General features: G+C 41.5%; 1 protein-coding gene across 1 annotated transcript in view; it reads right to left on the bottom strand.

Moving 5' to 3' along the window:
* Positions 1 to 7,590: 7,590 nt before the first annotated feature.
* Positions 7,591 to 11,893, bottom strand: part of eef1akmt2 (EEF1A lysine methyltransferase 2) — a 28,114-nt gene continuing 23,811 nt past the window's right edge. Inside the window, exon 6 of the mRNA XM_059947730.1 lies at positions 7,591 to 8,964. Coding sequence (XP_059803713.1) covers positions 8,867 to 8,964 — 98 coding nt within the window. The 3' untranslated portion in view covers positions 7,591 to 8,866. The remainder of the gene's footprint in view (positions 8,965 to 11,893) is intronic.

Here is an 11,893-nt window from a genome sequence, read left to right as displayed (position 1 = left end):
GTCCTGGATGACTGGAAGATTGCAAATGTCACTCTGCTCTTTAAGAAGGAAGGAAGGCAAAAAAGGCAATTATAGGCCTGTTAGTCTAACCTCAATGGTTGGAGAAATGAACTCTATTATTAAGGATGAGGTTTCAATGTACAGAGACTAATGATAAAATAAGACAAAGGTAGCATGGTTTCTGCAAAGGGAAATCTTGCCTGACTAATCTGCTAGAGTTCTTTGAGGAAGTAACAAACAGTTATCAAAGGAGAGGCAGTGGATGTCGTTTACTTGGATTTTCAGAAGGCATTTGATAAGGTGCCACACATGAATCTGCTTAACATGATAAAATCATATGGCGTTGCAGGAAAGATACTGGCATGGACAGAGGAACGGCTGATGGGCAGGAGACAGTGAGTGAAAATACAGGGGGACTTTTCTGGTTTGCTGCTAGTGACTAGTGGTGTTCCCTAGGGGTCAGTCTTGGGACCGTTAATTTTCACATTGTTTATCAGTGATTTGGATAATGGAATTGATGGCTTTGTGGCAAAGTTTGTGGATGATTATAAAGCTAGGTGGAGGGGTAGGTAGTGCTGAGGAAGCAATGCGATTGCAGCAGAACTTGGTCAAATTGAAAGAATGGCCAAAAAAGTGGCAGATGGAATAGTGTTGGGAAATATATGATAATGCATTTTGGTGAAAGGAACAATAGTGTGGACTATTATCTAAGTGGGGTGAAGGTTCAAACATCAGAGGTGCAGAGAGACTTAGGAGTCCCCATGCAAGACTCCCAAAAGCTTAATTTACAGGTTGAGTCTGTGATAAAGAAGGCAATTGCAATGGTGCCAAGGGGAATAGAATATAAAAGCGAAAAGATAATGCTGAGGCTTTATAAGACACTAGTCAGGCCATGCTTAGAGCATTGTCAACAGTTTTGGACCCTATGTCTCAGAAAGGATGTATTGTCATTGGAGAGAGTCCAGAGGAGGTTCACAAGGATGATTCCGGGAATGAAGGGGTTAACATATGAGGAACGTTAGGCAGATTTGGACCTGTACTCCCTGGAATTTAGAAGAATGCGGGGGGGAATCTCATTGAACCCTAATGAATGTCGAAAGGGCTAGATAGAGTGCATGTGGAGAGGATGTTCCCTATGGTGGGGTTATTTAGAACTAGAGGGCACAGCCTCAAAATTGAGGGTGACCTTTTAGAACAGAGGTAAGGGGAGTTTTTTTTAGCCAGAGTAGTTTATCTGTGCAATGCTCTGCCACAGATTGTAGTGGAGGCTGTCCGTGGGTATTCTTAAAGGCAGTATTCGATCATTTCCTGATAAGGCAGGGCATCAAAGGATATGGCAAGATGTCAGGTGTATGGGGTTGAAGCGGATCCAGGATCAGCCATGATAGAATGAAGGATCAGTCTCGATGGGCTGGATGACCTAAATCTGCTCCTATGTCTTATGGTCTTAGTGAATCAAATATGCATTGGGACTGGAAATTATTTTCAGGGCCAATGGGGAAAGGGTGGTTGTAGAGTGACTGACATGCACAGCATGGAGTCACAGAGTCATCAGAGCACAGAAACAGGCCCTCCAGCCCAAAACGTCCATGCTGACTGCATTACCCAGCAAGCTGGTCTCATCTGCCCTTGTCTGGCCTCTCGCCTTCGATATCTCTCATATTCATTTTCCAAATGGAATTGAAAACTTCTGCCACAGACCTAGCACAACCTTGATGGACTGAATGGCTACACAAAATGACTTTGCTCTGTGTTAAAGCAAGTATCAGAAAATATGAGAAAATAGTAAATAAAAAAGAGAACTTCCTAGTATATTTAGTATTTGTTTTATTTCATTTTATTGAGACACAGCCTGGAACGGGCCCCCCAGCCCACTGAGCCTCGTCACCCAGCAATCCCCCAGTTTAATCTGTTACGAACCCCGTAACTGGGTCACTTACCAGCAAAGATAGAGAGGCCCGTTGAAGTCTGATGGTACTATTTTTTAAAGTCTTTATTTATAAAGGGGCACAAAAATAAGATTAATACAGACATTCAGATAAAATACGTCGTCAATACTCAATCGAAAAAAAAACACGGGTATAATAATAATCATCCATTAAGCAATAGCTCTATCATTTGTCTAGGGGATATTGTATTGTTCAATGGAAAGATATAAGTCACTGTCCTTTCAAGCTGCAGCTTTTTGGGTTTAAGAGAGACGGTTTTAAACTTGCCCGGGACTTTTATGAGGCCAATCCGTTGCGTCGGGGGAGTTGGTTCCCCATTGTTAGTTCCAAGTCGTTTTCCGTGATACCAGCCACCAGCTCCCAGGCAAGGGAACCGAACGCACGTGGCTTCCTTCAAATGGCTTCCTGCTATTGCGGGATCGCTAGCGTTTCTTCTGGTGCATCTGAAAGGGGTTGTTCGCCCAGACCCTCTTTTATACTTCCTCATGGGGTCTCAGATGTCAATCAGGTTGGGATGATGCAATCTCTCTCTCAACCAGCCCACTTTGCCCGAGGGCTTGCACGTAGCATAGTCCCCAATCCACAAACGTGGTCTCCAGGAGACAATGGCCAGGTCTCTCTCACTTCCTGGGTCCTCTGAGCCAGCCCAATAATGCTCTTGCGATTCTCACAAAGGAGGGGGCTCCCCCACCCCTTCGGCCCCTCAGAGCTGTGATGCATTCATAACAAATCCAAGCCTAATCACGGGACAATTTACAATGACCAATTAACCTACCAACCAGTACATCTTCAGACCACAGTACCCAGGGTAATCACACGAGGTCATGATGAGAACGTACATGCTCCTTATATTGTTCTTCCAATATTGCCAAAATAATATTCAAATGTTGTTTACTTTATTTTGCAGTCTACTAACTTCAACATGTTAAGTAAGTAAAAAGGAACTTGTTTAGATGGATGCTGCGTTTGTGAACCGGTTTCTTTCTGGAGTGCCCTTGATGGTGGGGCGGCTTGTGGCCGTGATGGAGCAGGCTGAATCCGCGACCCTGCTGCAGCCTGTTTCAATCCTGTGCACTGGAGCCTCTATAACGACCAGCAATCAGTCAGCATGCTGTCCATGTAGGTGCCTGACAGACAGTTGTTCTGAGTAATAGTTCCAAGCATGTGTTCCACGTATGTTTCTCTGCTGAACATGTGTATTACTGAGAAGGCAGTAAGAGAGCAAATACTCTTAAGCAGATTATTTGCTTAGTACTGACTTGGCTGTTCTTGCATTGTCTTTTGATTAATGGGTATGTGCGGGATGTCAGTTCTCCCCTTCATCCACTTTGTCAGAACTAACCCAGGCAGTAAAAGAAAGTTAAGAAGAAATCAATTAAAAATTCAAAATAAACTTCTTTACCTTGTTACGAACCCCGTAACTGGGTCACTTACCAGCAAAGATGGAGACGTCCGTTGAAGTCTGATGATACTATTTTTAACAATATTTATTAGTAAAAATACACAAAATAATATCAATGCAAATATACAGATAATATACGTCGTCAACACTAAATCTAAAAGTGCGGGTATAATAATAATCAATAAGAAATAGCTCTATCGTTGTCTGGGGGTTAATGTATTGTCCGATGGAAATATAAAAGTCACTCAGTTCATTCAGGCTGCAGCCTTTGTTGGAGAGAGAGATTTTTAGAAACTTGCCAGCTTTCCTTTTTTATGATTTCGATCCGTCAGAGTCTCGTTGGTGTGGCCGTTCACTTGTGGCCTCTCCTTTAGCTAAGCTGTTCTTCCGTGATGAGCCCGCTACCCTGGCAAGGGAGGACGCACACAAACCCTCACTGGCGTTCGCTATAAAACGCTGTCACTGGCTTTCCAGCGTTTCTCCTGGTGCGTCTGAAGGGGTTGTTCCCCAGACCCTCTTTTATCCTTACTCACGGGGTCTCAGATGTCAATCAGGTTGGGATGATGCAATCCCTCAACCAGCCCACTCTGGTCGTCCCCTGAGGGGCTTCAATGAATAGTACAGTACTCAATACACAATTCCGTCTCCAAGAGACAATGGCAGTTATCAGGGGTTTTGTTTTCGCTGAGGTCAGGACGCATTCCAACCCTTGTGGATTCTGCATGTCTCTCTCTCATTTCCTGGGTCCCAGACCCGAATTAATAGCGATCTTGCGATTCTCAAAAAGAAGGGGGCGACTTTGTACCCTTCGGCCCCTCAGAGTTGTTGCACATTCGTAACACATAGGAAAAATATGATCGCCCAGGTCAGTAGGACACAACACATAATGATAATGATGATGAAATACCTCGTAATAATCTTCTGATGTAGTTTCTATAAAGGAAAGTTAAAGGCTACCTTATTTTAGAAGTCTTTCTATCTGGAAAATTAGATATATCCCAGTCTTGCTTGATCGTAGAATTGCTTGAGCCTAAGCATCTTCAGTAATTAAAGACTCATTTCCCATTTCCCAATATCTGCTCAAATGGTTACATGGCCCAGGAGCCCAATTTGATTCGATTGCTCCAAGCCAAGATCTGAAGACCGACACTCAGCAACCTAAGAACCGTTTCTTCCCCTCCGCCATTAGATTTCTGAATGGTCCACGAACCCATGAACACTTCCTGCCTATTCCTCTTTTCCATTATTTATCAGGGAGTCCAGGGAGGGTAGCGCCTCTGGTGAAGGGGCTTGTTGTGCCCATTCTGGGGCAGGTCACTCACCTTTGGTCTCCACGGGACACTCAGCTCTCATCTGTGGCTCCTAGAAACTGTTTGCAGCCACACCCTTGTTCACTGCTTCGACAGATGGGCTAAACCAGGTGAGCGTAACTGGCGGCTTCATTCCCTGGTGAGATGGGGATGTGCCTGTCTTAGCATGTGAAAGTCAGCTCCGGCAGACTGGGCAGATGAGATCCAACGGCCAGGACACTGTAATGGTCCTTGGACAATGAAGGGCATGTCAAGGCACAGAACACATCATGGTCATCCACTGCATCCAAGGAAGACCCCAGTTGGTCATACCACTGGACTTGGACTTCTGAGGTCGAGAGAGTAGAACTGCCCCGGTGCAATGGTTTTTGCTCTTTAAAGACTCTCCTGCACAGGCTTCCTGTCATCTTCCTGACCAACAATTACCACTATTTCTATTCTTTTATCATTTGTAGTAATTGTTATGTATTGCTGCAAATTTCATGACATATGTCAGTGATATTAAACCTGATTCTGATCATACGTAGCCCTTTAAGAATTTAAGAAATAGAAATAGAACAGGCCATCCATGTCCTTGTGCTCAGCCATCAATACAGTCATCCTGGACTTTACCAGTGCCGCTTTGCTGAACTCATTTTACAACCCTTGATTTCCTTAACATCCAAATATCTACTGCTTTATTTCTTAAATATACTCAGTGACTGAGCTCTCACTGCCCTCTTGGTGGGAGAGTTCTATGATTCAGTATCCATCCGAAGAAGAAAAGTTTTGTCTTCATCTTGAACAGACAACCTTTGAGATTGTGAACTTTGGTTTTGACACTCCTGCATCCCAAGCCCAAGAATTTTATAGGTTACAATGAGATCTTTTTCCTCAAAAATGCTTTGACCTCTGAGAGGACCACAACCTTTTTGTGTTTTGCAGAGCTATGTTGGCTGGAGTCACGACTTTATGCTTTGGCTCTTGGTAGCATCATCCATGCCAAACAGGTCCTAGGGTAGAGGACAAACTAAGAATGGATGACCAATCTTCCAGGTTCTGGGGCTCAGTGAAAGGCTAACAACGCTGACTGGTAAAACAAAGCTGTTAGGGAAACAGTGATGAAGAATCCTTCTACCGAGTGTGACAGTATTCCAGAATCTTCACCCTGGACTTTCCTGACCGACAGTAGTAAAAACCGAGATGAAGCTACTGACTTGCCAAAGGAAGCCATGACCACCGCCAGAGATGGAGGGCCTTCATTGCTGCCCTAAATGCCAGCAGTATAATGGGCAAAAAAAAGCGTGAGAGTTCAGAGACTAATTGTTCTCCCCTCAACTGACAAACTCGTCACCTCACAAATCTAAACTTCATGGCGTGCCCGCTATCAGAAATATATCCTTCCTTAGGAGGGGAGAATAGACCTATACATAACCTTTCAAATGAGTTCTCAACAGTGCATTACATAATTGGAGCAAACTTGTTGTACATAAATCATCTTGGCCAGCATTCCATTTGTTCGTTGCCCTGATTCGAGGTACCTCTGAACATGAACAGCTTTCAATCGCAACATTTAAAAATGCTGCAAAGAATAAAGTATTTAGGTCTAACTGTCACTACTTCTATATCATCTGCTTGGTTATACTGTGTCTTTTTGTAACCAGCAGTTATACAAGATTAAATAATGCAGATTTATATTCTGAAAATAGAGCACCAGACCAAATATCTACCAAAGAATGAATGTAGTCATTGTCGTCACTTGTTCCATGGTAGCGTAGTGGTTAGCACAACGCTTTACAGTATAGGCGACCCAGGTTCAATTCCCACCGCGGTCTGTAAGGAGTTTGTATGTTCTCCCCGTGACGCTTCCAGCCTCCCACCCACTGAGTGACTTTCCTCCCACAATCCAGTCAGGATGGTTTATCATTGCAAATTGTCTCATTGTTAGGCTAGGATCCAATCAGGGATCGCTGGGCCGAAAGGGCTTACCTCCACACTGCATCTCAATAAAATAAAAAATTAAACTGTAAAAGCAAATTACTCGTGATACAGGGCATAAATTTACCAGGTGCTGTAGCACTAAAACATGCAGAGAAAGTCGCAGCTGGGATCTTCTGCTGGCTGAGAGAACAATGGATGAACCAATAGGTGACCCAGCACAACAGGGTTAGGGAGAGATAAATGAAGTTTGATTCCTATTATTGATTGCAATTAGATTTGAAGCTTGCTCCCTGAGAAAAGACTGCAGGGGTGCAGCAAGTATGACAGGGATGAAATTGATGTTTGGTCCAGCTTTTATCATATCTTTTCGATCTGAAGACAATATGGGAATAAAAGGCAGGGAGTAAAATAAGCAGACACTAGAATATGGAAATATTGTATGAGAATTTAACTTTCAGTTGAGTTCCAATACCTTCAGCATGAGATGGGTAAGGGGAAGTGTATGGTGAGATGTGTCAATGCACCAATATGACTGATTACTGTGGTTGGGGAAGTGCGATTGTCCTGATGCCCTCCACCATTGTGTGTGTATAGGTCTTTTGTTAGTCTCAATAGACCATGGATTTGCGCCTTGGAAATTTTCCAGGGTGCAAGCCTGGGCAAGGTTTTTTTTTATGGAAGATTGGCAATAGCCCAAGCTGCAAGTCTCCCCTCTCCACACCACCGATGTTGTCCAAGGGAAGGGCATGAGGACCCATACAGCTTGGCAATGTGTGGTTAAGTGCCTTGCTCAAGGAAACACAGGCAGCCTCAGCCAAGGCTTGAACTAGCAATCTTCAGATCACTAGACCAACGCCTTAACCACTTGGCCACATGCCAACACCCGCCACCATTAAAGAGTTCATTAACACACTAAAAAGATCATGAGGTACCAAGGAGATACCTAACCCCAATATTTTGAACCCCATCAAGGACTTCAAAAAAAGAAATCTAAAAAATATAAACAAAAAACAAGAAAACTTTTATTTTTCCCTTAACATAATTAAAGTATTTATGCACATTTGTATACAGGCTGTATTTTTATTCTAGATGGTTAATAAGTTTTTTTTTCCCAACAGCAAAACAGTGTCACAGTTTGTAAGACAGGAAACAGCAATAAATAATAACTTAAAGAAAAGGAAGTTGTACTGGATCATTGCATCTACTCATGTCTCAAATATTAAATTTTGCCAAAACCATCTAATGTTGTGTATAGCAAATCATGACAATTAACTGGGTTAGAATGCCAAATGAGCAATAATAATAAACTAGTAAAACTATTTTCCATTCTATAAGTTACTACTTATAGAATTTCTTGCAAAAGGTGGCTGTGAAGGCCAAGTCATTGGGTGTATTTAAGGCAGAGGTTAACAGAGTCTTGATTGGCCTGGGCATAAAGGGATATGGAGAGAAGGCAGGAGATTGGGACTGAGGGAAATGGATTAACTATGATGAAATAGCAGAGCAGACTTGATGGGTCAAATTACCTAATTCTGCTCCTATATCTTATGGTCTACTTCCATAGGTAACTAGCTTCTCAAATGCCAAATGAAAGTTTTGTGAACTGATCAAATTATTTTTTTAAATAATTAATTTCTTTTGCCAAGGATACTGAATATTGTCCACCTATCAAGACATGTTATGTTGGCTATCATTAAATTTTAAGTTGGCAAAAATCAGTAAAAAAAAACTGAGTTGGCTAATGTCCAAAATTTGAGAATGAAATATGGTTTATAGCTTTCAGATTTCCTATGATCTTTCTGATATGCAACATCCATCAAAACAAGCTTTGGCAGACTTTTAACATAGATCAAACAGGATTTCAAAACCAAGGTCACAATCTTCTTGGAGCGAGTGGTATAAATGTGATCTTCAGTTTTAATACTGATGCCCTCCCCAGGATTAACATGAGTTCACAGATTTATGTATTAATAATATTATACCACAAGAGGCCATTAGAGTGCTTTGTAACAGGCGTTCGTGGGGAAAGGAAAAGAATTACTGGTCTTAGATGTTAAGAATGACACAAATCACTTTTATGTTTTATTTTTCTAACAGTTTTAGTAATAATTTCAAACATTGTGGAACCATGACATTGATACAAAAATAATCATTTTCACATGTTCACTGCGCACCATGTATAAATAAAAGACAGTATTGAGTCTGTTTAAGTAACTCTGGTTCTAGGAGAGCAGTAATTAGGATATGAACACCAGGAGGTGCTTGGGACGTGCTGTTATCCAGCCTCATTCTTTTCGTTTGAAAACCAGCACTGTTACGCTACTTCCAGTTTTTCCACCAAAATGGAATTTAGGCGTTGGTAGTTCCTCCAGCAACTCTAATCCTGTAATAAAACAAATAAATAGACTGTCATCGTACATGGCAGTTACATTACAGATAACTCCTATCCCCAGAGTCACTGCAGCTGTGGGAAACAGATTTCTCCAATGCACACAGCCAGTGGCAAAGCACAAAGTGTGCGTTCAGCACAGCTCCACTGACTGACCTCTGTCCCTGCTTCTGTAGTTTGCATGTTCCACTTATGACCACAAGCCTTCCCCACATCCCAAAGGTATTATGAGTTGGTGGGTTAATAAGGATCTGCACATTACCACTACAGTTGTTAGACAGGGAGTTGGTGTCTTGCGAGAGACTATAGGTTACATGAAAAGAAATTAATAAATAAATATGAATTATATTGTAAGAGACTTTAAATGTTAAATAATTGGTGAGAAACTATCTGGCCCAAAGTAATTACAAGCTATAGGCATTCAAAGTTATTAAAATGTCTTTGCTGTGCAGAAGTCAGCTTTCATCTGTTTTGGAGCAGCAGATGTGCCCAGGTATAATCCTGAAGAAGTCTCAGCACTAGACCTGTACATCGTGAAGGGAACAAGTTAACTTTTAACTTCTATTGCTTTTTCTTCATTTGCCCTCGTGATCATCTGAGAAAAGCTGGTAAGGCTAGATTATGTGATCCATAGACTCACTTTCAATACTCTTCCAAGTAGTCCTTAGGGGTCAAGTTCTCAATATTATGTTTTATTTGTAGTTTGTCTTCTTTTGCATATTGATTCTTTGTCTGTTTATGTATAATTTTAATTTATATTGTATTTATTTTCATTCTGTAAATGCCCGCAAGAAAACGAATCTCTAGTTAGTGTATGGCAACATAGACGTACTTCGATAATAAATTTACTTTGAACTTTTGGAAAATTAGATGGAGAGCAAAGGAAATGCAATTTAGGAATCTAAGCTTTCCTCAGAATCCGGTTTCATATACTTCTGTTCCAATATTTGTTGCAAGCACTATCTCCAAATCAAGTGGATGCAAGTCCTTTGCAAATAACATTATTACTTTCACAGACAATTAACATCCTAAATTCCAATATTCCTATCAAAATTACTAATCACATCCCAAGTAACTGTGACATTGATTATCTTTTTACTCTAGTCAACAAACTTTGACATGGTTGACCACACCAGCTTTCTCTAGGTCCTCATATAGTTGGGTGGGGCTGCCAGGTTCAATTCGTATCTGACCTCCTGTGCATCCAGGATGTCAGATTTCTTATCCAATAGGTAGGAGCAAAGGTTTCTTCTGAACAAAGCTGGAAAGCAGGAGCAACCTTTGGTCCCTGTCACAAACTGTCCTTTAACAGCCGACTCCATTTCCCCCCTGAAAACTGCCCAAAACGGAACCGGAGTGCAATCTGAGCATATAACTGCACCATCATTAATTCTGCTGACTACATCACTCAACTCCACTCAAATGCTACCGGAATCTTCATTAAAACCTTCCTTTTCCCCCATGGATAAAATCAAAATGGCCTGGGAGCAGGATTTAAATATCTCCTTATCTGAGGAGAGCTGGGATTCAGTTCTCAAATCGGTTAACTCAACCTCTCTTTGTGCTCGCCACTGCCTTTTACAGTTTAAGATTGTTCATAGAGCCCATTTGTCTAAATCTAAACTATCTCGATTCTACCCTAGCGTTAGTCTGCTCTGTGATAAATGCAAGAGGGGCGTGGCCTCTCTCATCCATATGTACTGGTTCTGTCCTAGCTTGGAGAAATTCTGGAAAGATGTCTTCACTACTGAATCAGCACCTAGAACCAAACCCCTTAATTGCTCTGTTTGGTTTTTGAGGCGAGACAGATTTATGTCTGGGTCCGACCAAATGCCGAATATTATCCTTTGCCTCTCTCCTGGCTAGACACTTGATCCTCCTCAGATGGAGAGATGTTGCCCCGCCCACTCATGCTCAATGGCTTAACGATATCATGGCCTGTTTGGACCTCAAAAAAATTCATTATTCAGTTCTCAATTCGGATCTAAAGTTCCATAAGGTCTGGGGACCTTTTATCGAGTACTTTTATAACCTTCCTCTTGACTAGGGTTTTTTTTCTTTTCGGTCCCTTGCTTTCAGCTCCTTTTTTTTCTGGTAGAAGGCATTATTACTCTCTGTTGCTGAGTGTATTCACAGTCTGGGAGTTTGGCTGCCCTGACTTATACTCTCTATATTGGTTGTGGTTGGTCTGGAGTTGCTGTTGTTTTTTCTTGTGTTGTGGGGCTTGGGGAGGACACTAAGCTTACTTGTCTTTAATTCAGGTGCTTTTTTTTTGCTAAATTCTCTTCCTTTGTAGCATATTGTTATTGTATGCTTAATTTTGCACTGTTTTAATGTTCCTCATTGGGATTTGGGATTTTTAATTTGTAAAATGTTCTGAAAAACCAATAAAAAATATATTAAAAAAAACCTTCCTTTTCTCTTTAACACTGGATCTTGCCATATGCAACATAAACTGCAGGTTATTGCCTGTGTACTGGTTCATGTGATCTCCTGATCCACTGCTTATCACACACTGAGCCGGGCTGAGTTCACTGGTGGGATGCAGTTCATTATCTGGCCTTTCAACTTTACACCGCATCATGCGCTTAATGGAGCCACTGACCTGGATTAAGATGATAACACAATCTGTCTTTTAAATTTTAATTCAAGCTGAGTGTTTTTAATTAATTTTAGTATTTTTAATTACATATTTTATTTAATATTTGCATGCTTTTAATTGTGTATTTCCATCTATTTCCACTGGTTTTAGATATATGTCATTACCAGAGATATCTTAAAATGTTTGGAGACCTTTGGCAGCAGGGAGCTGGCCAGAGTGGACCAGGGCAGGGCCTCATGATTTGGCCCATTCGTCCAGTATTCACATACAGAATGGTTACAGTGATAAAGCATAGCAGAATTTTAACCCTGTAAAAAGGTC

Source organism: Hypanus sabinus, chromosome 22 (assembly GCF_030144855.1).
Source record: "Hypanus sabinus isolate sHypSab1 chromosome 22, sHypSab1.hap1, whole genome shotgun sequence".
NCBI lineage: Eukaryota > Metazoa > Chordata > Chondrichthyes > Myliobatiformes > Dasyatidae > Hypanus > Hypanus sabinus.
Note: the sequence above shows the minus strand (reverse complement) of the source record. Positions and strands in the feature narration are given on the sequence as shown.